The sequence below is a fragment of the Phaenicophaeus curvirostris genome, unplaced genomic scaffold (genome assembly GCF_032191515.1).
Source record: "Phaenicophaeus curvirostris isolate KB17595 unplaced genomic scaffold, BPBGC_Pcur_1.0 scaffold_628, whole genome shotgun sequence".
Lineage (NCBI taxonomy): Eukaryota > Metazoa > Chordata > Aves > Cuculiformes > Cuculidae > Phaenicophaeus > Phaenicophaeus curvirostris.
The window spans coordinates 1-26111 of NW_027207152.1; the positions used below are offsets into that span (position 1 = coordinate 1).

Sequence of the window (26111 nt, forward strand, 5' to 3'; positions counted from 1 at the left end):
CCTTCCTTTTGGGGCTCCCTGACCCCCCCATTTCCCCCCCATTTCCCTATTCCCCCCCCCATTTTCCTTCCTTCCGGGGTCCCTGACCCCCCCATTTCCCTATTTCCCCCCCATTTCCCTATTCCCCCCCCCCTTTCCCTTCCTTTCGGGGCTCCCTGACCCCCCCATTTCCCTATTTCCCCCCCATTTCCCTATTTCCCCCCCCCTTTTCCTTCCTCCCGGCCCCCCTGACCCCCCATTTCCCTATTTCCCCCCCCATTTCCCTATTTCCCCTCCCCTTTCCTTCTTTTTGGGGCTCCCTGACCCCCCCGTTTCCCGTTTCCCCCCCCCAGCGGGCTCTGGGCCCCTTCGTCTTCCTGCTTTTCGGGGTTCTCCTCGCTCTCTTCTCCCTCTTCACCTTCCTCTGGGTCCCCGAAACTCGGGGTCACCCCTTTCCCTCGGGGGGGGGCCCCCCCCTCACCCCCCTGGACCCCCCCCCCATCCTCCTGGCCCCCCCCGAGAAAACCAGCACCGAGCTCCAGTGCCTGGCGGGGGGCGACGAGGCCTGAAAACCTCATTTTGGGGGTGTCCCCTCCCCCAAAATGGCTTGGGGCCCCCCTCTTTTCCAAGGACTCAAAGCTGGGGGGGCCCCCAACCCCCTTGGACCCCCCCACCCCAAAAAAATGGGATTGGGGGGGGCCCTAACCTCCCTCTCCAACCCCCACGCCTGATGTGGGGGGCCCCCCCTTAAATATCGGGGTCCCCCACCCCAAAATGGGGTGTCCTGGGGGGGGACCCCCCCCTCAAAACCCTGAAATTTGAGGGGGGGACCCCAAAGTGGCTTTAGGATTTGGGGGGGGGGCTGCATTTTTGGGGTTCCCCAACCCCTCATTGAGGGTCTCCCCCCCCCCCCCAAAGTGGTTTGGGGGGGCCTGAGGGGTTGGGGGACCCCCCGAGGGGCTCGGGGGGGGAGGGGGGAGGTTGGGGGCCCCCAAAAACTTGTGGATGTAAATAAACAGTGAGTCCAAGCCGGAACTGGGAGGTGGGGGGGGGGGATACTGGGAGGGACTGGGAGGGACTGGGGGGCACTGGGAGATGGTTTATTTACAGCGGGGGGGGGGGCAGGTCACCCCCCAGAGGGGGACACCACACTGGGGGGGCCATGGGGACACTGGGACCCCCCCAGGTGACACGGGGAGGGGACACAGGGACACTGGGGGGGGGATATGGGGACACCGGGACCCCCCCCAGGTGACACAGGGGGGGGATATAGGGACATTGGGACCCCCCCAGGTGATACTGGGGGGGATATGGGGACACTGGGACCCCCCCAGGTGACACTGGGGGGGATATGGGGACACTGGGACCCCCCCAGGTGACACTGGGAGCCCCCAGGTGACACAGGGGGGGACAGAGGGACACTGGAACCTCCCCAGGTGACACTGGGGGGGGGGATATGGGGACAGTGGGACCCCCCGAGGTGACACTTGGGGGGGACACGGAGACACTGGAACCTCCCCAGGTGACACTGGGGGGTACATGGGGACACTGGGGACCTCTGAGGTGACACTGGGGGGGACACAGGGACAGTGGGACCCCCCAGGTGACACAGGGGGGGACACAGGGACACTGGGGGGGGGATATGGGGACACCGGGGACCCCCCCAGGTGACACAGGGGGGGGATATAGGGACATTGGGACCCCCCCAGGTGACACTGGGGGGATATGGGGACACTGGGACCCCCCCCAGGTGACACTGGGGGGGATATGGGGACACTGGGACCCCCCCAGGTGACACTGGGAGCCCCCCAGGTGACACAGGGGGGGACAGAGGGACACTGGAACCTCCCCAGGTGACACTGGGGGGGGGATATGGGGACAGTGGGACCCCCCGAGGTGACACTTGGGGGGGACACGGAGACACTGGAACCTCCCCAGGTGACACTGGGGGGGACATGGGGACACTGGGGACCCCTGAAGTGACACTGGGGGGGGACAGAGGGACACTGGAACCTCCCCAAGTGACACTGGGGGGGATATGGGGACACTGGAACCTCCCAGGTGACACGGGGGGGGACACGGGGACACTGGGGACCCCTGAAGTGACACTGGGGGGGGGACATGGGGACACTGGAACCTCCCCAGGTGACACTGGGACCCCCCCAGGCAACACTTGGGGGGGACACGGAGACACTGGAACCTCCCCAGGTGACACTGGGGGGACACGGGGACACTGGGGGGGGACATGGGGACACTGGGACCCTCCAGGTGACATGGGGGGGGACATGGGGACACTGGACCTCCCCAGGTGACGCTGGGGGGGACACAGGAACACTGGGGGGGACACGGGGACCCCCCAGGTGACACAGGGGGGGACACAGGGACACTGGGGGGGGATATGGGGACACTGGGACCTCCCCAGGTGACACGGGGGGGGACACGGGGACACTGGGGACCCTGAAGTGACACTGGGGGGGGACATGGGGACACTGGGACCCCCCCAGGTGACACTGGGGGGGATATGGGGACACTGGGACCCCCCCCAGGTGACACTGGGGGGAATATGGGGACACTGGGGACCTCTGAGGTGACACTGGGGGGGGACATGGGGACACTGGGACCCCCCCAGGTGACACAGGGAGGGACAGAGGGACACTGGAACCTCCCCAGGTGACACTGGGAGCCCCCCAGGTGACACGGAGGGGGGGGACAGTGGGACCCCCCAGGTGACACTGGGGGGGGACATGGGGACACTGAAGTGACACTGGGGGGGACATGGGGACATTGGGACCCCCCAGGTGACACTGGGGGGGACACGGGGACACTGGAACCACCCCAGGTGACACTGGGACCCCCCCAGGTGACACTGGGGGGGGACACAGGGACACTGGGGGGGGATATGGGGACAGTGGGACCCCCCAGGTGACACTGGGGGGGGACATGGGGACAGTGGGACCTCCCCAGGTGACACTGGGGGGGACATGGGGACCCCCCAGGTGACACGGGGGGGGACACGGGGACACTGGGGGGGGACATGGGACAGTGGGACCCCCCCAGGTGACACTGGGGGGGATATGGGGACACTGGAACCCCCCAGGTGACACTGGGGGGGGACACAGGGACACTGCGGGGGGGATATGGGGACACTGGGACCCTCCAGGTGACACTGGGACCCCCCCAGGTGACAAGGTGGGGGGACACAGGGACACTGCGGGGGGATATGGGACACTGGGACCCTCCAGGTGACACTGGGACCCCCCTAGGTGACACTGGGGGGGACATGGAGACACTGGGGGGGACACGGGGACCCACACAGGTGACACAGGGGGGACACGGGGACACCGGGGGGGGGGGGGTGTGAGGTTTACTGGGCAGACTGGGGGGACTGGGCGCCGTTGGCCTTGGCCGGGGGGGCGGGGGGGGGGGGGCGCTTGGGGACTGTCCCCTCCCCCCGCGGGGGACGCGGCCGGGGACAGCGGGGGAGGGGGGGGGGCGGCCCCGGGTTGGGGGGGCTGGGGGGGGGGGGGGGGCGGCGGGGGGGGGGGGTGGCCGAGGGTCCCGCTTTGTCCCCTCCCCCCCCCCCCCCCCCCGCGGGGGCAGGGACACCACGATGTATTTCTGGACGCTGCCCGTGACGGTGGCACTGGGGACAGTGGGGGCCGCCGACACCAGCTTGACCAGCGGCTGCACGCTGGGAGCACTGGTGGTCACCGGGGACGGCGCCGGGGGGGCCGCGCTCGAGCTGAAGGCCAGAACCTGGGGACAGGGGACAGGGGACGGGGGACAGGGGACAGGGGGACAGGGGATAGGGGGATACGGGGACAGGGGATATGGGGACAGGGGATATGGGGACAGGGGGATATGGGGACATGGGGACATGGGGACAGGGGGACATGGGGACAGGGGGACAGGGGGATATGGGGACAGGGGGATATGGGGACAGGGGGACATGGGGACATGGGGACATGGGGACAGGGGGATATGGGGACAGGGGGATATGGGGACATGGGGACAGGGGGACATGGGGATAGGGGGATATGGGGACATGGGGATATGGGGACATGGGGACAGGGGGATATGGGGACAGGGGGATATGGGGACAGGGGGACAGGGGGATATGGGGATATGGGGACATGGGGACAGGGGGACAGGGGGATATGGGGATGTGGGGACAGGGGGACATGGACACCCCCATATCCCCCATACGTCCCTATGTCCCCAACCCCCCATGTCCCCATATGTCCCTGTGTCCCCCCATGTCCCCATATGTCCCCATGTCCCTATGTCCCCACCCCCACCATGTCCCCATGTGTCCCCGTGTCCCCCCATGTCCCCATATCCCCATCCCCCCATGTCCCCATCCCCTACGTCCTGATATGTCCCCATATCCCCATACATCCCCATATGTCCCCATGCCCCCCCATGTCCCCATGTGTCCCCATGCCCCCCCATGTCCCATCCCCCATGTCCCCATGTCCCCATATGTCCCCATGCCCCCTCATGTCCCCATGTGTCCCCATACCCCCCATACCCCCCATGTCCCCACACCCCCCCATGTCCCCATGCCCCCCATGTCCCCATATGTCCCCACACCCCCCCATGTCCCCATAACCCCCCATGATCTCATATGTTCTTGTGTCCCCACACCCCCCCATGTCCCCATCCTCCCCCACGTCCCCATCCCCCCCCATGTCCCCATGTGTCCCCATACCCCCCATGTCCCCATATGTCCCCATCCCCCCCATGTCCCCATCCCCCCCCCTGTCCCCCCCGATGTCCCCGTCCCCCCCTACCTGCTGGGTGGCCCCGGGGGGGGCGGCGGGGTTCATGACGATGAACTTCGGGGGGGGCGAGGGCTGCGTGGGGGTCCCCGGGCGCCCCCCCCCCCCGCCGCCCCCCCCCAGCCCCGGCACGGGGAGGGCGATGGCGCCGGGGACCTTGATGATGCTGGGGGGGCGCGGGGGGGGCCCGGGGGGGCGCCTGCGACAGCGTCAGCGTGGGCCGCGGCTGGGGGGGGGGGGGGGGGGCCGCGGCGTCACCGGGGGGGGCACGGGGACACCCCCACGGCCCCCCCCATCTCCCAATGACCCCCCCATATCCTTATGTCACCCCCCCCATCTCCCAATGACCCCCCCCAGGGACCCCCCCATAACCGCTGACCCCCCCCATGACCCCCCCATGTGCCACTGAACCCCCCATCTCCCAATGACCCCCCCTATGTCCCCCCTCCATGTCCCCATGTCCCCCCCCCAGCTCCCAATGACCCCCCCATGCCCTCTAGTCCCTTCCCAGTGCCTCCCAGTCCCTCCCAATCCCCTCCCAGTGACCCCATATCCCCTCCCAGTCCCCTCCAGTCCCTTCCCAGTCCCCTCCAATCCTCTCCCAGTACTGACCAGTGCCCCTCTTTCCCCTCCTAGCCCCTCCCCAATCCCTTCCCAGTGCCCCCAGTGCCTACTAATCCCCTCCCAGTGCCTCCCAGTCCCCTGCAATCCCCTGCCAGTGCCTCCCAGTGCCCCCAGTTCCCTCCAATCCCCTCCCAGTGCATCCCAGTCCTTCCCAGTGCCTCCCAGTGCCTCCGAATCCCCTCCCAGTCCCCTCCAGTCCCCTCCCAGTCCTTCCCAGTGCCTCCCACTCCCCTCCCAGCGCCCCCCTATCCCCTCCCAGTGGTGCCCAGTCCTTCCCAGTGCCTCCCAGTCCTTCCCAATCCCATCCCAGTGCATCCCAGTCCTTCCCAGTGCCTCCTAATCCCCTCCCAGTCCCCCCATATCCCCCCTCCCAGTCCCCTCCAGTCCCTTCCCAGTGTCCCCAGTCCCCTCCAATCCCTTCCCAGTGCCTCCCAGTGCCCCCATATCCCCTCCCAGTGCCCCCATATCCCCTCCCAGTGCCCCCATATCCCCTTCCCAGTCCCCTCCAGTCCCTGCCCAGTGCCCCCAGTCCCCTCCAATCCCCTCCCAGTGCCTCCCAGTCCTTCCCAGTGCCTCCTAATCCCCTCCCAGCGCCCCTGTATCCCCTCCCAGTCCCTCCCAGCGCCCCCATATCCCCTCCCAGCGCCCCCATATCCCCTCCCAGCGCCCCCATGTCCCCTCCCAGCGCCCCCATGTCCCCTCCCAGTCCCTCCCAATCCCCTCCCAGCGCCCCCATATCCCCTCCCAGCGCCCCCATATCCCCTCCCAGTCCCTCCCAGTGCCTCCCAGCGCCCCCATATCCCCTCCCAGTGCCCCCATATCCCCTCCCAGTGGCTCCCATATCCCCTCCCAGTGCCCCTGTATCCCCTCCCAATCCCCTCCCAGTGCCCCCCAGTGCCCTCCCAGTCCCTCCCAGCGCCCCCATATCCCCTCCCAGTGCCTCCCAATCCCCTCCTAGTGCCCCCATATCCCCTTCCCAGTCCCCTCCAATCCCCTCCCAGTGCATCCCAGTCCTTCCCAGTGCCTCCCAGTGCCTCCTAATCCCCTCCCAGTGCCCCTGTATCCCCTCCCAATCCCCTCCCAGTCCCTCCCAGTCCCTCCCAGTGCCCCCCAGCCCCCTCCCAGTCCCCTCCCAGTCCCCTCCCAGTCCCTCCCAGTCCCTCCCAGTCCCTCCCAGTGCCCCCCAGCCCCCTCCCAGTCCCCTCCCAGTCCCTCCCAGTCCCCTCCCAGTCCCCTCCCAGTCCCTCCCAGTCCCCTCCCAGTCCCTCCCAGTCCCCTCCCAGTTCCCCTCCCAGTCCCTCCCAGTCCCTCCCAGTCCCTCCCAGTCCCCCCCAGTCCCCTCCCAGTCCCCTCCCAGTCCCTCCCAGTCCCTCCCAGTCCCCTCCCAGTCCCCTCCCAGTCCCCTCCCAGTCCCCCCCAGTCCCCTCCCAGTCCCCTCCCAGTCCCTCCCAGTCCCTCCCAGTCCCTCCCAGTCCCCTCCCAGTCCCCTCCCAGTCCCCCCCAGTCCCCTCCCAGTCCCCTCCCAGTCCCTCCCAGTCCCTCCCAGTCCCCTCCCAGTCCCCTCCCAGTCCCTCCCAGTCCCCTCCCAGTCCCCTCCCAGTCCCTCCCAGTCCCCTCCCAGTCCCTCCCAGTCCCCTCCCAGTTCCCCTCCCAGTCCCTCCCAGTCCCTCCCAGTCCCTCCCAGTCCCCCCCAGTCCCCTCCCAGTCCCCTCCCAGTCCCTCCCAGTCCCTCCCAGTCCCCTCCCAGTCCCCTCCCAGTCCCCTCCCAGTCCCCCCCAGTCCCCTCCCAGTCCCCTCCCAGTCCCTCCCAGTCCCTCCCAGTCCCTCCCAGTCCCCTCCCAGTCCCCTCCCAGTCCCCCCCAGTCCCCTCCCAGTCCCCTCCCAGTCCCTCCCAGTCCCTCCCAGTCCCCTCCCAGTCCCCTCCCAGTCCCTCCCAGTCCCCTCCCAGTCCCTCCCAGTCCCCTCCCAGTCCCTCCCAGTCCCTCCCAGTGCCCCCATATCCCCTCCCAGTCCCCCCGTATCCCCTCCCAGCGCCCCCATATCCCCTCCCAGCGCCCCCATATCCCCTCCCAGCGCCCCCCAGCCCCCCCCAGCCCCCCCAGCCCCCCGGTGCGGGGGGTACCTGTGTGATGGTGAGGGTGGTCCTGTTGACCTGCTGGGCCTGCAGGGCGGCCTGGGCGCGAGCTTTGCCGACGTGGGAGCACAGGGCGGCGCCCAGGAAGCCGAACTCGGCGCGGAACCACTCGGCCTGGTCCGGCGGGGAGCGCAGCTTGGCCACCACCGGGGCACAGTGCTTCTGAGGGGACACCGGGACACGGGGACACTGAGGGGACATGGGGACATTGGGGACATGGGGGACACAGGGACATTGAGGGGACATGGGGACATTGGGGGACACGGGGACATTGAGGGACATGGGGACATTGAGGGACATGGGGACATTGGGGACACAGGGACATTGAGGGGACATGGGGACATTGAGGGGACATGGGGACATTGAGGGACACGGGGACATTGAGGGACACCGGGGACATGGGGACATTGAGGGGACATGGGGACATCGAGGACATTGAGGACATTGAGGGGACATGGGGACATTGAGGGGACATGGGGGACATGGGGGACATTGAGGGGACACAGGGACATCAGGGGACATGGGGACATTGAGGGGACATGGGAGACATGGGGACATTGGGGACACAGGGACATCAGGGGACATGGGGACATTGAGGGGACACGGGGACATGGGGGACAGCAGCTTGGCCACCACCGGGGCACAGTGCTTCTGCGGGGACATTGAGGGGACATCAGGGGACACGGGGGACATGGGGACATTGAGGGGCATGGGGACATTGAGGGACACGGGGACATTGAGGGGACATGGGGACATTGGGGACATTGAGGGGACATGGGGACATTGGGGACATTGAGGGGACATGGGGACATTGAGGGACACGGGGACATTGAGGGGACATGGAGACATTGAGGGGACATGGAGACATTGGGGACATTGAGGGGACATGGGAGACATGGGGACATTGGGGACACAGGGACATCAGGGGACATGGGGACATTGGGGACATTGAGGGGACATGGGGGACACAGGGACATTGAGGGGACATGGGGGACACAGGGACATTGAGGGGACATGGGGACATTGAGGGGACATGGGGACATTGAGGGACATAGGGACATTGAGGAGACATGGGGACATTGAGGGACATGGGGACATTGAGGGACATGGGGACATTGGGGACACAGGGACATTGAGGGACACGGGGACATTGGGGGACATGGGGACATTGAGGGGACACGGGGACATGGGGGACATTGAGGGGACGTGGGGACATTGAGGGGACATGGGGGACACAGGGACATTGAGGGACATGGGGACATTGAGGGGACATGGGGACATGGGGAACACCAGGGGACATGGGGACATTGAGGGGACACGGGGACATTGAGGGACATGGGGACATTGAGGGACATGGGGACATCGAGGGACACCAAGAGACATGGGGACACAGGGACATCAGGGGACACCAGGGGACAGCGGGGCATCAGGGGACATCAGAGGACATGGGGACATTGGGGACATGGGGACACGGGGACATTGAGAACACAGGCACATTGAGGGGACATGGGGACATCGGGGACATCAGGGGACACATGGACATTAAGGTGATATGGGGACATTGAGAACACGGGGACATTGAGGGGACATGGGAGACATGGGGACATTGGGGACACAGGGACATCAGGGGACATGGGGACATTGAGGGGACATGGGAGACATGGGGACATTGGGGACACAGGGACATCAGGGGACATGGGGGACATTGAGGGGACATGGGAGACATGGGGACATTGGGGACACAGGGACATTAAGGTGATATGGGGACATTGAGAACACGGGGACATTGAGGGGACATGGGGACACCAAGAGACATGGGGACACGGGGACACTGGGGACACCAAGAGACATGGGGACACAGGGACATCAGAGGACACAGGGACATTGGGGGAACCCAGTGGGGACCCAGGGGACATCAAGGGGACATGGTGGGGACCCTGGGGACACCAAGGGGACACCAAGGGGACACCAAGGGGACCCTGAGGACATCAAGGGGACCCTGGGGACACCAAGGGGACACCAAGGGGACACCAAGGGGACACCAAGGGGACCCTGGGGACACCAAGGGGACACCAAGGGGACACCAAGGGGACACCAAGGGGACCCTGGGGACACCAAGGGGACCCCAAGGGGACCCTGGGGACATCAAGGGGCCACCAAGGGGACCCAGGGGACACCAAGGGGCCGTGGATCTCCATAAGAGGGTTGAGCTGGTGGTGCTGGAGGCCACCAGGGGGGACATTTCGGGGCCTCAGGGGGGACATTTCAGGGTCCCGAGGGGACATTTTGGGGCCCGGGGGGGACATTTAGGGGACAGAGGGGACGGGTGTCCCCAAGATGTCCCCGTGTCCCCACCAGGAGCAGCGTCTGGACGTGGTCGGCGCCGATCTTGTCGATGTTGCTGACGACGGGACCCTCCAAGATGGCTCGAATCCGCTCGCCCTCCAGCGGCAACCGGGGCAGGATCAGCGTCTTGATGACCTGGGGACACCGAGGGGACATCGGGGACACCGAGGGGACATCGGGGGGACATCGGGGACACGCAGAAAGGGGAGGAAACACCATGAGAACATCATGAGAACTTCATGAGAACTTCATGAGAAGGTGGTTGGGGGGCAGCTGTGGGGCTGGGGGGGGGACAGGGGTGTCCCCAGGGGGTGGGGACATTGAGGGGGGTGGTCAGGGAGGGGACATGAGTGTCCCCAGGGGGTGGGGACACAGGGAAACAGGAGAAAACATCATGGGGACACCACAAGATCATGAGAACTTCATGAGAACTTCATGAGAACTTCATGAGAAGGTGGTTGGGGGGCAGCTGTGGGGCTGGGGGGGGGACAGGGGTGTCCCCAGGGGGTGGGGACATTGAGAAGGGGGGTCAGGGTGGCGACACGAGTGTCACCGGGGGGTGGGGACACAGGGAAAGGGGAGAAAACACCATGGGGACACCATGAGAACTTCATGAGAAGGTGGTTGGGGGGCAGCTGTGGGGCTGGGGGGGGGACAGGGGTGTCCCCAGGGGGTGGGGACATTGAGAGGGGGGGTCAGGGTGGGAACACGAGTGACACCGGGGGGGTGGGGACACAGGGAAAGGGGAGAAAACATCATGAGAACTTCATGAGATCATGAGAACTTCATGAGAACTTCATGAGAACTTCATGAGAAGGTGGTTGGGGGGCAGCTGTGGGGCTGGGGGGGGGACAGGGGTGTCCCCAGGGGGTGGGGACATTGAGAAGGGGGGTCAGGGAGGGGACATGAGTGTCCCCAGGGGGTGGGGACACAGGGAAAGGGGAGAAAACATCATGGGGACACCATGAGAACTTCATGAGAACTTCATGAGAACTTCATGAGAAGGTGGCTGGGGGGCAGCTGTGGGGCTGGGGGGGGGACAGGGGTGTCCCCAGGGGGTGGGGACATTGAGAGGGGCGGTCAGGGTGGGGACACGAGTGTCCCCAGGGGGTGGGGACACAGGGAAAGGGGAGAAAACACCGTGAGAACATCATGAGAACATCATGAGAACTTCATGACAACTTCATGAGAAGGTGGTTGGGGGGCAGCTGTGGGGCTGGGGGGGGACAGGGATGTCCCCAGGGGGTGGGGACATTGAGAAGGGGGGTCAGGGAGGGGACACGAGTGTCCCCAGGGGGTGGGGACACATAGAAAGAGAAGAAAACACCGTGAGAACTTCATGAGAACTTCATGAGAACTTCATGAGAACTTCATGAGAACTTCATGAGAAGGTGGCTGGGGGGCAGCTGTGGGGCTGGGGGGGGGACAGGGGTGTCCCCAGGGGGTGGGGACATTGAGGGGGGGGGGTGGGGAGGGGACACGAGTGTCCCCAGGGGGTGGGGACACAGGGAAACAGGAGGAAACATCATGGGGACACCATGAGAACTTCATGAGAACTTCATGAGAAGGTGGTTGGGGGGCAGCTGTGGGGCTGGGGAGGGGACAGGGGTGTCCCCAGGGGGTGGGGACATTGAGGGGGGAGTGGGGAGGGGACACGAGTGTCCCCAGGGGGTGGGGACACAGAGAAAGGGGAGAAAACACCATGGGGACACCACGAGATCATGAAAACATCTTGAGAACTTCATGAGAACTTCATGAGAAGGTGGTTGGGGGGCAGCTGTGGGGCTGGGGGGGGGGACAGGGGTGTCCCCAGGGGGTGGGGACATTGAGGGGGGGTCAGGGTGGGGACACGAGTGTCCCCGGGGGGTGGGGACACAGGGAAAGGGGAGAAAACATCATGAGAACTTCATGAGATCATGAGAACTTCATGAGAACTTCATGAGAACTTCATGAGAAGGTGGTTGGGGGGCAGCTGTGGGGCTGGGGGGGGGACAGGGGTGTCCCCAGGGGGTGGGGACATTGAGAAGGGGGGTCAGGGTGGCGACACGAGTGTCCCCGGGGGGTGGGGACACAGGGAAAGGGGAGAAAACATCATGAGAACTTCATGAGATCATGAGAACTTCATGAGAACTTCATGAGAACTTCATGAGAAGGTGGTTGGGGGGCAGCTGTGGGGCTGGGGTGGGGACAGGGGTGTCCCCAGGGGGTGGGGACATTGAGAAGGGGGGTCAGGGTGGCGACACGAGTGTCACCGGGGGGTGGGGACACAGGGAAACAGGAGGAAACATCATGGGGACACCATGAGAACTTCATGAGAACTTCATGAGAAGGTGGTTGGGGGGCAGCTGTGGGGCTGGGGGGGGACAGGGGTGTCCCCAGGGGGTGGGGACATTGAGAAGGGGGGTCAGGGAGGGGACACGAGTGTCCCCGGGGGGTGGGGACACGGGGAAAGGGGAGAAAACATCATGGGGACACCACGAGATCATGAGAACTTCATGAGAACTTCATGAGAACATCATGAGAACTTCATGAGAACTTCATGAGAAGGTGGTTGGGGGGCAGCTGTGGGGCTGGGGGGGGGACAGGGGTGTCCCCAGGGGGTGGGGACATTGAGGGGGGGGTCAGGGGACATGGAGGGGGGGGAGGGGACACTCACGTCGTGGCCGAGCTCAGCCAGGCCGGCGATGGAGCCGTAGCGGGTGGTCCAGGGGGTCTTGTCGTCCACCCAGCTCTGAGGGACACCAGGAGGCTCCATTCCAGCCCCACGTCTCCACCTCCAGCCCCACGTCTCCACCTCCAGCCCCACGTCTCCATCTCCGTCTCCACCTCCAGCCCCACGTCTCCATCTCCAGCCCCACGTCTCCATCTCCGTCTCCATCTCCAGCCCCACGTCTCCATCTCCGTCTCCATCTCCAGCCCCACGTCTCCACCTCCATCTCCACGTCTCCATCTCCATCTCCATGTCTCCACCTCCAGCCCCACGTCTCCATCTCCAGCCCCACGTCTCCACCTCCAGCCCGTCTCCACCTCCAGCCCCACGTCTCCATCTCCAGCCCCACGTCTCCACCTCCAGCCCCACGTCTCCACCTCCAGCCCGTCTCCACCTCCAGCCCCACGTCTCCACCTCCAGCCCCACGTCTCCACCTCCAGCCCCACGTCTCCACCTCCAGCCCCACGTCTCCATCTCCAGCCCCACGTCTCCACCTCCAGCCCCACGTCCCCATCTCCAGCCCCACGTCCCCATCTCCAGCCCCACGTCTCCACCTCCAGCCCCACGTCTCCACCTCCAGCCCCACGTCTCCATCTCCAGCCCCACGTCTCCATCTCCAGCCCCACGTCTCCACCTCCAGCCCCACGTCTCCATCTCCAGCCCCACGTCTCCATCTCCAGCCCCACGTCTCCACCTCCAGCCCCACGTCTCCACCTCCAGCCCCACGTCTCCATCTCCAGCCCCACGTCTCCATCTCCAGCCCCACGTCTCCACCTCCAGCCCCACGTCTCCACCTCCAGCCCCACGTCTCCACCTCCAGCCCCACGTCTCCATCTCCAGCCCCACGTCTCCATCTCCAGCCCCACGTCTCCACCTCCGTCTCCACCTCCAGCCCCACGTCTCCACCTCCGTCTCCGTCTCCAGCCCCACGTCTCCATCTCCAGCCCCACGTCTCCATCTCCGTCTCCATCTCCAGCCCCACGTCTCCACCTCCAGCCCCACGTCTCCACCTCCGTCTCCGTCTCCAGCCCCACGTCTCCATCTCCGTCTCCATCTCCAGCCCCACGTCTCCATCTCCATCTCCAGCCCCACGTCTCCACCTCCAGCCCCACGTCTCCATCTCCAGCCCCACGTCTCCACCTCCAGCCCCACGTCTCCACCTCCAGCCCCACGTCTCCACCTCCAGCCCCACGTCTCCATCTCCGTCTCCAGCCCCACGTCTCCATCTCCAGCCCCACGTCTCCACCTCCAGCCCCACGTCTCCACCTCCAGCCCCACGTCTCCATCTCCAGCCCCACGTCTCCATCTCCATCTCCAGCCCCACGTCTCCACCTCCAGCCCCACGTCTCCACCTCCAGCCCCACGTCTCCATCTCCAGCCCCACGTCTCCACCTCCAGCCCCACGTCTCCACCTCCAGCCCCACGTCTCCATCTCCAGCCCCACGTCTCCATCTCCAGCCCCACGTCTCCACCTCCAGCCCCACGTCTCCACCTCCAGCCCCACGTCTCCATCTCCAGCCCCACGTCTCCACCTCCAGCCCCACGTCTCCACCTCCAGCCCCACGTCTCCATCTCCAGCCCCACGTCTCCATCTCCAGCCCCACGTCTCCACCTCCAGCCCCACGTCTCCATCTCCAGCCCCACGTCTCCACCTCCAGCCCCACGTCTCCACCTCCAGCCCCACGTCTCCATCTCCAGCCCCACGTCTCCATCTCCGTCTCCATCTCCAGCCCCACGTCTCCACCTCCAGCCCCACGTCTCCACCTCCGTCTCCGTCTCCAGCCCCACGTCTCCACCTCCAGCCCCACGTCTCCACCTCCGTCTCCGTCTCCAGCCCCACGTCTCCATCTCCATCTCCACGTCTCCACCTCCAGCCCCACGTCTCCACCTCCAGCCCCACGTCTCCATCTCCAGCCCCACGTCTCCACCTCCAGCCCCACGTCTCCACCTCCAGCCCCACGTCTCCATCTCCGTCTCCACCTCCAGCCCCACGTCTCCATCTCCGTCTCCACCTCCAGCCCCACGTCTCCATCTCCGTCTCCATCTCCAGCCCCACGTCTCCATCTCCGTCTCCATCTCCATCTCCGTCTCCACCTCCAGCCCCACGTCTCCACCTCCAGCCCCACGTCTCCACGCCCTCGTTCCCACCTTGGTGAAGGTCTTCGTGATGCGCGACTGGACGTTGTTGGTGGTGGTGCTGAAGTTCTTGCAGATCTGGGCCACCAGGCGGGCGGCGAAGTCCCGGAGGGCCCAGTGATTGTCCACGTCCGGGCGCAGGCAGAGCTGGCGGCTCACGATGCACGTCATCACGGCCGGGATCAGCTCGTGGAGCTGGGGACACCACGGGGACATCACAGGGACATCACGGGGATGGCCACGAGGAGCTCCTGGAGCTCAGGAGTCCATGGGGACACCACAAGACGTCATGGGGACATCAAGGGGATGGACACGAGGAGCTCGTGGAGCTCAGGAGTCCATGGGGACGTCATGGAGACATCAAGGGGATGGCCACGAGGAGCTCAGGAGTCCATGGGGACGTCATGGAGACATCAAGGGGATGGACACGAGGAGCTCGTGGAGCTCAGGAGACCATGGGGACACCACAAGATGTCATGGAGACATCAAGGACTCAAGAGGGGGCAGCCACAAGGACCTCATGGAGCTCAGGAGACCATGGGGACACCACAAGACGTCATGGGGACATCAAGGGGATGGTCACGAGGAGCTCATGGAGCTCAGGAGACCATGGGGACGTCATGGAGACATCAAGGACTCAAGAGGGGGTGGCCACAAGGACCTCATGGAGCTCAGGAGACCATGGGGACGCCACAAGACGTCATGGGGACATCAAGGACTCAAGGGGGGATGGCCAGGAGAAGCTTATGTAGGTCAGGACATCATGGGGACACCACAAGACATCATGGGGACATCAAGGACTCAAGAGGGGGTGGCCACAAGGACCTCAGGGAGCTCAGGAGACCATGGGGACGCCACAAGACGTCATGGGGACATCAAGGACTCAAGGGGGGATGGACACGAGGAGCTCGTGGAGCTCAGGAGTCCATGGGGACGTCATGGGGACATCAAGGACTCAAGGGGGGATGGACACGAGGAGCTCGTGGAGCTCAGGAGTCCATGGGGACGTCATGGGGACATCAAGGAGTCAAGGGGGGATGGCCACGAGGAGCTGGTGGAGCTCAGGAGTCCATGGGGACGTCATGGGGACATCAGGTTTCCATAAGAAGCATGAGGTGGTGGAGCTCGGGGCCACCAGGAGGGGCTGCGAGGGACATATTGGGGTCATGGGGGACATCAGGGGGACACTGGGGCCATCAGAGGGGACCTGGGGACGTCAGAGAGGACACTGGGGACGTTAGAGGGGACATGGGGACATCAGAGAGGACTTGAGGAACGTCAAGTCTCCATAAGAAGCAGGAGGTGGTGGAGCTCGGGGCCACCAGGAGGGGCCGCGAGGGACATATTGGGGTGATGGGGGATATCAGGGGGACACTGGGGACAACAGAGAGGACACTGAGGACATCAGAGAGGACATTGGGGACATCAAGGGGACATGGGGACATCAGAGAGGACATGAGGAACATCAGGTCTCCATAAGAAGCAGGAGGTGGTGGAGCTCGGGGCCACCAGGAGGGGCTGCGAGGGACATACTGGGGTGATGGGGGACACCAGGAGGTCACTGGGGACATCAGAGGGGACCTGGGGACAGGGAGGGGACAGGGAGGGGACAGGGAGGGGACGGGGGGGGCCACGTACGTATTTCTCGAGGTAGAGCGTGGGGTTGTCCATCAGGGCCTTGACCATCCGCATCAGGTAGATGAGCAGGGCCAGGTTGTTCTGCACCACGTTGACCCGCACCTGCCACCGCGGGGAGGTGACACCGGGGACAGCGACCCCCGCGACCCCCCGTCAGCCCTGAGGGGGTTGGGGACACCCCTGGGGACCCTCCTGTCACCTTCATGGGGGCCTGAGGACCCTCCTGTCACCCCCACAAGGACCCAGGGACCTCGGTGTCAACACCATGGGGACCTGGGGGCCCTCCTGTCACCCCTGAGGGGGTTGGGGACACCCCCGGGGACCCTCCTGTCACCTTCATGGGGGCCTGAGGACCCTCCTGTCACCCCTAAAGGGGTTGGGGACACCCCTGGGGACCCTCCTGTCACCTTCTTGGGGACCTGGGGGCCCTCCTGTCACCCCTGAGGGGGTTGGGGACACCCCCGGGGACCCTCCTGTCACCTTCATGGGGGCCTGAGGACCCTCCTGTCACCCCTAAAGGGGTTGGGGACACCCCTGGGGACCCTCCTGTCACCTTCTTGGGGGCCTGAGGACCCTCCTGTCACCCCTGAGGGGGTTGGGGACACCCCTGGGGACCCTCCTGTCACCCCTGAGGGGGTTGGGGACACCCCTGAGGACCCTCCTGTCACCTTCTTGGGGACCTGAGGACCCTCCTGTCACCCTGAGGGGGTTGGGGACACCCCTGGGGACCCTCCTGTCACCCCTGAGGGGTTGGGGACACCCCTGGGGACCCTCCTGTCACCCCTAAAGGGGTTGGGGACACCCCTGGGGACCCTCCTGTCACCTTCATGGGGGCCTGAGGACCCTCCTGTCACCCCTGAGGGGGTTGGGGACACCCCTGGGGACCCTCCTGTCACCTTCATGGGGGCCTGAGGACCCTCCTGTCACCCCTGAGGGGGTTGGGGACACCCCTGGGGACCCTCCTGTCACCTTCATGGGGGCCTGAGGACCCTCCTGTCACCCCTAAAGGGGTTGGGGACACCCCTGGGGACCCTCCTGTCACCTTCTTGGGGACCTGGGGACCATCCTGTCACCCCTGAGGGGTTGGGGACACCCCTGGGGACCCTCCTGTCACCTTCTTGGGGACCTGGGGACCCTCCTGTCACCCCTAAAGGGGTTGGGGACACCCCTGGGGACCCCCCTGTCACCTTCTTGGGGACCTGGGGACCCTCCTGTCACCCCTAAAGGGGTTGGGGACACCCCTGGGGACCCTCCTGTCACCCCCAGGAGAACCCAGGGACCTCGGTGTCACCGTCATGGGGACATAGGGACCCTCCTGTCACCCCTGAGGGGGTTGGGGACACCCCTGGGGACCCTCCTGTCACCTCCACGAGGACCCAGGGACCTCGGTGTCACCGTCATGGGGACATGGGGACCCTCCTGTCACCCCTGAGGGGGTTGGGGACACCCCCGGGGACCCTCCTGTCACCCCTGAGGGGGTTGGGGACACCCCTGGGGACCCTCCTGTCACCCCTGAGGGGGTTGGGGACACCCCTGGGGACCCTCCTGTCACCTTCATGGGGGCCTGAGGACCCTCCTGTCACCCCTGAGGGGTTGGGGACACCCCTGGGGACCCTCCTGTCACCCCTGAGGGGGTTGGGGACACCGGGGGGGGGGTTGGGGACACTCACCCCCTCGGAGATGAAGGTGCTGAAGCGCGGAAGCATCTGGTAGAGGCCGGGGTCGGTGGCCACGCTCTGGAGAGCCTCCTGGGGACACGGGGACATCAGCGAGGGGACAGGGGACACCAGGAGGGACAGGGGGACATCCCGAAAGGGGCACTGGGGACACTGAGGGGGTTTGGGGACACCTGGAGATCCCCAAAGAGCCTCGATGACCCCAAATGAGATGTTGGTGCCCTCCAAAAGACGTTGACGTCCCTCAAAAGGACATTGACGTCCTCCAGAAGGGCCTCGGTGACCCCAAGATGTCCCCAAGGAGGATTTTGAGGCCACCAAGATGCTTGGGGACGCCTGGAGGTCCCAAAAAGAGCCTCGATGACCCCAAATGAGATGTTGGTGTCCACCAAAATGGGCCTTGATGTCCCCAAGGAGGACGTTGAGGCCACCAAGATGTCCCCAAGGAGGATTTTGAGGCCACCAAGATCCTTGGGGACACCTGGAGGTCCCCAAAAGGAGCCTCGATGACCCCAAATGAGATGTTGGTGTCCTCCAAAAGACGTTGACGTCCCTCAGAAGGACATTGACGTCCTCTAGAAGGACCTTGGCGACCCCAAGATGTCCCCAAGGAGGACTTTCAGGCCACCAAGATGCTTGGGGACACCTGGAGGTCCCAATAGAGCCTCGATGACCCCAAATGAGATGTTGGTGTCCTCCAAAAAGGGCCTTGATGTCCCCAAGGAGGACGTTGAGGCCACCAAGACGTCCCCAAGGAGGATTTTGAGGCCACCAAGATGCTTGGGGACACCTGGAGGTTCCAAAAAGGAGCCTCGATGACCCCAAATGAGATGTTGGTGCCCTCCAAAAGACGTTGATGTCCCTCAGAAGGACATTGACGTCCTCTAGAAGGGCCTCGGTGACCCCAAGATGTCCCCAAGGAGGATTTTGAGGCCACCAAGATGCTCGGGGACACCTGGAGGTCCCCAAAAGAGCCTTGATGACCCCAAATGAGATGTTGGTGCCCTCCAAAAGATGTTGACGTCCCTCAGAAGAACCTTGGTGACCCCAAGATGTCCCCAAAGAGGATTTTGAGGCCACCAAGATCCTTAGGGACACCTGGAGGTCCTAAAGGAGCCTTGACGTCCCAAAAAAACAGCCTTGGGGACCCCAAGATGTCCCCAAGGAGGATGTTGGGGCCACCAAGATGTCCCCAAGGAGGATTTTGAGGCCACCAAGATGCTTGGGGACACCTGGAGGTCCCAAAAGCGCCTCGATGACCCCAAATGAGATGTTGGTGTCCTCCAAAAGACGTTGACGTCCCTCAGAAGGGCATTGACGTCCTCTAGAAGGGCCTCGGTGACCCCAAGATGTCCCCAAGGAGGATTTTGAGGCCACCAAGATGCTTGGGGACACCTGGAGGTCCCCAAAAGAGCCTCGATGACCCCAAATGAGATGTTGGTGTCCTCCAAGAGACGTTGACGTCCCTCAGAAGGACGTTGATGTCCTCCAGAAGGACCTTGGTGACCCCAGAAGGACCTTGGTGACCCCAGAAGGGCCCTGGTGACCCCAGAAGGACCTCGGTGACCCCCCAAGATGTCCCCAGGGTGACTCACGGCGCGCTTGGCCTCGCAGGAGCCCACGCAGGCCTCGGTGATCTCCTTGTAGTAGAGCTGCTGCTCCACCGAGAGCTCGTGGACGCTGCGCGGCTTCAGCCGCAGAGGAGCCACCTCCAGCACCGGCCCCTTCTTCTCCTTCCCTGCCGAGAGGACACCGCCCGGGGGCTCAGGGGACAACCGGGACCCGGCCCCGCGGAACCAAGGCCAGGCCTCACGGGGCCACCACGGAGCTTCAAACCCCCCCGAGATGCCTTCAAAGCCCTTCCTGGAGCTCCAAACCCTCTCAAGATGCCTTCAAAGCCCTTCCTGAAGCTCCAAACCCCCTGGAGATGCCTTCAAAGCTCTTTATGGAGCTCCAAACCCCCTGGAGATGCCTTCAAAGCTCTTTATGGAGCTCCAAACCCTCTGGAGATGCCTTCAAAGCTCTTTATGGAGCTCCAAACCCTCTGGAGATGCCTTCAAAGCTCTTTATGGAGCTCCAAACCCTCTGGAGATGCCTTCAAAGCCCTTCCTGAAGCTCCAAACCCCCTGGAGATGCCTTCAAAGCCCTTCCCGAAGCTCCAAACCCCCTGGAGATGCCTTCAAAGATCTTCATGGAGCTCCAAACCCTCTGGAGATGCCTTCTAAGCTCTTTATGGAGCTCCAAACCCTCTCAAGATGCCTTCAAAGCCCTTCCTGAAGCTCCAAACCCTCTGGAAATGCCTTCAAAGCCCTTCCTGAAGCTCCAAACCCTCTCAAGATGCCTTCAAAGCCCTTCCTGAAGCTCCAAACCCCCTCAAGATGCCTTCAAAGCTCTTCATGGAGCTCCAAACCCTCTGGAGATGCCTTCAAAGCTCTTTATGGAGCTCCAAACCCTCTGGAGATGCCTTCAAAGATCTTCATGGAGCTCCAAACCCTCTCAAGATACCTTCAAAGCCCTTCCTGGAGCTCCAAACCCCCTGGAAATGCCTTCAAAGCTCTTTATGGAGCTCCAAACCCTCTCAAGATGCCTTCAAAGCCCTTGTGAACCTTTAAACCCCCTCGAGATGCCTTCAAAGCTCTTTATGGAGCTCCAAACCCCCTGGAGATGCCTTCAAAGCTCTTTATGGAGCTCCAAACCCTCTGGAAATGCCTTCTAAGATCTTTATGGAGCTCCAAACCCTCTCAAGATGCCTTCAAAGCCCTTCCTGAAGCTCCAAACCCTCTGGAGATGCCTTCAAAGCCCTTCCTGAAGCTCCAAACCCTCTGGAGATGCCTTCAAAGCCCTTCCTGAAGCTCCAAACCCTCTCAAGATGCCTTCAAAGCCCTTCCTGAAGCTCCAAACCCCCTCAAGATGCCTTCAAAGCTCTTCATGGAGCTCCAAACCCTCTGGAGATGCCTTCAAAGCTCTTTATGGAGCTCCAAACCCCCTGGAGATGCCTTCAAAGCCCTTTACGGAGCTCCAAACCCCCTGGAGATGCCTTCAAAGGCCTTTACGGAGCTCCAAATCCCCTGGAGATGCCTTCAAAGCTCTTTATGGACCTTCAAACCCCCTCAAGATGCCTTCAAAGCTCTTTATGGAGCTCCAAACCCCCTGGAGATGCCTTCAAAGCCCTTCCTGAAGCTCCAAACTCTCTGGAGATGCCTTCAAAGCTCTTTATGGAGCTCCAAACCCCCTCAAGATGCCTTCAAAGCCCTTCCTGAAGCTCCAAACCCTCTCAAGATGCCTTCAAAGCTCTTCATGGAGCTCCAAACCCCCTCAAGATGCCATCAAAGCCCTTCCTGAAGCTCCAAACCCTCTCAAGATGCCTTCAAAACCCTTCCTGAAGCTCCAAACCCCCTGGAGACGCCTTCAAACCTCTTTATGGAGCTCCAAACCCTCTCAAGATGCCTTCAAAGCCCTCCCTGAAGCTCCAAACCCTCTGGAGATGCCTTCAAAGCCCTTCCTGGAGCTCCAAACCCCCTCGAGATGCCTTCAAAGCCCTTCCTGGAGCTCCAAACCCCCTGCAGATGCCTTCAAAGCCCTTTATGGAGCTCCAAACCCCCTGGAGATGCCTTCAAAGCCCTTCGTGGAGCTCCAACCCCCCTGGAGACGCCCCCCGACCCCTCCCGAAGGCCCCGGGGACCCCCCCGGTGTCCCCCACCTTTGCCGTCGGCGCTGGCCACGCTCTGGCCTTTGCCCTTCAAGGTGCCGTCGTCCTCCTGGCCGGGCTTGGTGGACTTGAGGGGCTCGGTGGCCTCGGCCTTCTGCTGCTCCTTGGGGGCTGGGGGACAAACAAGGGGGGGGGGGTCACCAACCCACCCCAACGGGGGCAAAAACACAGAGGGGGGAGGGGGAGGAGGGGGACAACGAGGAGGAGGATGAAGATGAAGGGAACGAAAATGAAAATGAGGAGGAGAATGAAGATGAAGAGCAGAACAACGAAGAGGAAGACGAGGAGAACAACGAAGAGGAAGACGAGGAGGAGGAAGACGAGGAGGAGGACGAAGACGAGGAGGAGGACGAAGACGAGGAGGAGGACGAAGACGAGGAGGAGGAGGACGAAGACGAGGAGGAGGAGGACGAAGACGAGGAGGAGGAGGACGAAGACGAGGAGGAGGAGGACGAAGACGAGGAGGAGGACGAAGACGAGGAGGAGGAGGACGAAGACGAGGAGGAGGAGGACGAAGACGAGGAGGAGGACGAAGATGAGGAGGAGGAGGACGAAGACGAGGAGGAGGAGGACGAAGACGAGGAGGAGGAGGACGAAGACGAGGAGGAGGACGAAGACGAGGAGGAGGACGAAGACGAGGAGGAGGAGGACGAAGACGAGGAGGAGGAGGACGAAGACGAGGAGGAGGAGGACGAAGACGAGGAGGAGGACGAAGACGAGGAGGAGGACGAAGACGAGGAGGAGGAGGACGAAGACGAGGAGGAGGAGGACGAAGACGAGGAGGAGGAGGACGAAGACGAGGAGGAGGAGGACGAAGACGAGGACGAAGATGAGGAGGAGGAGGACGAAGACGAGGAGGAGGAGGACGAAGATGAGGAGGATGAAGATGAAGAGGAGGACAAAGACAAGCAGGATGAAGAGGAGGAGGAGGAGGACGAAAACGAGGAGGAGAAGAATAAAAATGAAGAGGAGAATGAAGACGAAGAAGATGAAGATGAAGAACATGAAGACGAAGAAGAAGATGAAGACGAAGAAGAAGATGAAGACGAAGAAGAAGATGAAGACGAAGAGAAGGATGAAGAGAAGGATGAAGAGAAGGATGAAGAGAAGGATGAAGAGAAGGATGAAGAGAAGGATGAAGAGAAGGATGAAGAGAAGGATGAAGAGAAGGAGAAGGAAGATGAACATGAGGAGGACGAAGATGAAGACGAGGAGGACGAGGAGGATGAGGACGAGGAGGACGAGGAGGATGAGGACAAGCAGGACGAAGATGAAGTCGAGAGGGATAAAGAGGAGGAGGAGGACGAAGAGGAGGCTGAGGAGGAGGCCTCACCTGGCGGGGGGTTCTCGGGGATGGCGGGCTGCACTCCCTCGATGCTGAGCCAGTGCGCTGCGGGGGAAGCGGCCGCTCAGGACCTCGCCCTCCCCCCCGAGAACCCCCCCAAAACCCCTCGAAAGGGCCCCCAAACGGCCGCCCCCACCCTTGAGGCAGACGTCGAGGGGCACGCGGGGCAGGGGGGTGTTGATGATGTCGCTCAGATCCACCTCCTTCTCCTCGTAGAAGTAGAGCTCGCGCCCCCCGCCGCTGGCGTAGCGGAAGGGGATGAACTCCTGAGCGTGGAAGCCGTACAGGGGCTGGGGGGGGCAAAAAAAAAAAAAAGGGGGTTCAGGGGTTAAAAACCCCCCCTCGGAGGGTCTCGGGGGGGGCTAGAAGGGAAAAAGGGGGAGATACCTCCACGTTTTTGAGCTTGAGGGCGAAGTCGACGTCGCCCGTGGTCAGCTTGCGGCGTTTGCCCATGTGCATGAACTTGAGGGCGTCCTGGGGGGGGGGAAAAGGGGGTTCGGGGGGGAAAAAAGGGGGTTCGGGGGGGAAAAAAGAGGGGGGAGAAGGGGGTTGGGGGGGTTAAAAGGGAGGTTGGAGGGGGGAAAAGGGGGGGAGAAGGGGTTTGGGGGGGTTAAAAGGGAGGTTAGGGGGGTAAAAAAGGGGTTTGGGGGGTAAAAAGGGGTTTGGGGGTAAAAAGGGGTTTGGGGGGGTAAAAAGGGGTTTGGGGGGGTAAAAAGGGGGAGAGAAGGGGTTTGGGGGGGTTAAAAGGGAAGTTAGGGGGGTAAAAAAGGGGTTTGGGGGTAAAAAGGGGGGGAGAAGGGGGTTGGGGGGGTAAAAAAGGGGTTTGGGGGGGTAAAAAAGGGGGGGAGAAGGGGTTTTGGGGGGTAAAAAAAGGGGTTTGGGGGGTAAAAAAGCTCACCTCCCAGTGCCTCCCAGCGCCCCCCAGTCACACCTGAGCCACCTCCTTGAGGCACTAGCTCACCTCCCAGTGCCTCCCAGTGCCTCCCAGTGTCCCCCAGTCCCTCCCAGTGCCCCCCAGTCCCTCCCAGTGCCCCCCAGTGCCCCCTGAGCCACCTCCTTGAGTCACTAGCTCACCTCCCAGTGCCCCCAGTCCCTCCCAGTGTCCCCCAGTCGCACCTGAGCCACCTCCTTGAGTCACTAGCTCATCTCCCAGCTCCTCCCAGTGCCTCCCAGTGCCCCCTGAGCCACCTCCTTGAGTCACTAGCTCACCTCCCAGTCCCTCCCAGTGCCCCCTAGTCGCACCTGGGCCACCTCCTTGAGGCACTAGCTCACCTCCCAGTGCCTCCCAGTCCCTCCCAGTGCCCCCCAGTCCCTCCCAGTGCCCCCTGAGCCACCTCCTTGAGGCATTAGCTCACCTCCCAGTGCCTCCCAGTGCCTCCCAGTGCCTCCCAGTGCCCATGAGCCACCTCCTTGAGGCACTAGCTCACCTCCCAGTGCCTCCCAGTCCCTCCCAGTGCCTCCCAGTCCCTCCCAGTGCCTCCCAGTGCCCCCTGAGCCACCTCCTTGAGTCACTAGCTCACCTCCCAGTGCCTCCCAGTCCCTCCCAGTCCCTCCCAGTGCCCCCCAGTGCCCCCCAGTCCCTCCCAGTGCCCCCTGAGCCACCTCCTTGAGGCACTAGCTCACCTCCCAGCTCCTCCCAGTCCATCCAGTGCCTCCCAGTGCCCCCAGTCCCTCCCAGTGCCCCTGAGCCACCTCCTTGAGTCACTAGCTCACCTCCCAGTGCCTCCCAGTGCCTCCCAGTGCCCCCCAGTCCCTCCCAGTGCCTCCCAGTGCCCCCCAGTCCCTCCCAGTGCCCCCTGAGCCACCTCCTTGAGTCACTAGCTCACCTCCCAGCTCCTCCCAGTGCCTCCCAGTGCCCCCCAGTCCCTCCCAGTGCCTCCCAGTGCCCCCTGGGCCACCTCCTTGAGTCACTAGCTCGCCTCCCAGTCCCTCCCAGTCCATCCCAGTGCCTCCCAGTGCCCCCCAGTCCCTCCCAGTGCCCCCTGAGCCACCTCCTTGAGTCACTAGCTCACCTCCCAGTGCCTCCAGTGCCCCCCAGTCCCTCCCAGTGCCCCCTGAGCCACCTCCTTGAGGCACTAGCTCACCTCCCAGCTCCTCCCAGTCCATCCCAGTGCCTCCCAGTCCCTCCCAGTGCCCCCCAGTGCCCCCGAGCCACCTCCTTGAGTCACTAGCTCACCTTCCAGTGCCTCCCAGTGCCTCCCAGTGCCCCCCAGTGCCTCCCAGTGCCCCCCAGTCCCTCCCAGTGCCCCCTGAGCCACCTCCTTGAGGCACTAGTTCACCTCCCAGTGCCTCCCAGCTCCTCCCAGTCCCTCCCAGTGCCCCCCAGTCCCTCCCAGTGCCCCCCAGTGCCCCCCAGTCGCACCTGGGCCACCTCCTTGAGGCGGTAGCTGGCCTCCTCGGCCAGCAGCTGGCAGGTCTCCTCGCCCGCCTGCGCGACCCCCAGCGCCTCGGCCATCACCTTCAGCGACTCGGCCGGCAGCAGCGTCTGGCTCAGCTTCAGCTTCTTCTCCTCCGACATCCTCCTCCTCCTCCTCACCCAACGGGGGGGAGAGACCCCGAAAAGGGGAAGGAAAACAAAGAAAGGGGGAAAAAAGCCAAAGAATGGGGAAAAAAGCCAAAGAATGGGGGGAAAAAGCCAAAGAAAGGGGGGGAAAAGCCAAAAAAAAGGGGGGGAAAAGCCAAAAAAAAGGGGGGGGAAAGCCAAAAAAAGGGGGGGGAAAGCCAAAAAAAGGGGGGGGAAAGCCAAAAAAAGGGGAAAAAAGCCAAAAAAAGGGGAAAAAACCCAAAGGAAGGGGGAAAAACCCAAAAACTAGGGGGAAAAACCCAAAAACTAGGGGGAAAAACCCAAAAACTAGGGGGAAAACCCCAAAATTAGGGGGGAAAGGAGCAAAATTAGGGGGGAAGGAGCAAAATTAAATTAGGGGGGAAGGAGCAAAATTAGGGGGGTAAGGAGCAAAATAAAGGGGAAAGAACTAAGAGAAATGAGAAAAGACCCCAAATTAGGGAGGAAAATGCAAAATAAGGAGGGGAATG

General features: G+C 63.4%; 1 protein-coding gene and 1 long non-coding RNA gene across 2 annotated transcripts; both read right to left on the reverse strand.

The window, feature by feature from the left end:
* Positions 1–1015: 1015 nt before the first annotated feature.
* LOC138735255 (uncharacterized) lies at positions 1016–2032 on the reverse strand. Its single transcript, XR_011339693.1, has 2 exons — positions 1507–2032; positions 1016–1360 (listed from the first exon to the last, which is right to left on the reverse strand). It is a non-coding gene; the product is annotated as an uncharacterized lncRNA (long non-coding RNA).
* Positions 2033–3238: 1206 nt separating this feature from the next.
* Positions 3239–25701, reverse strand: TAF6 (TATA-box binding protein associated factor 6). Its single transcript, XM_069883163.1, is given in 16 exon segments — positions 3239–3248; positions 3314–3735; positions 4773–4955; positions 4957–4986; positions 7507–7680; positions 9874–9999; positions 12521–12595; positions 14723–14905; positions 16349–16450; positions 18019–18096; positions 19620–19762; positions 21725–21844; positions 23067–23123; positions 23215–23368; positions 23466–23552; positions 25441–25701. Coding segments are annotated over 16 exon segments (2100 nt in total). The 5' UTR covers positions 25597–25701.
* Positions 25702–26111: the final 410 nt, after the last annotated feature.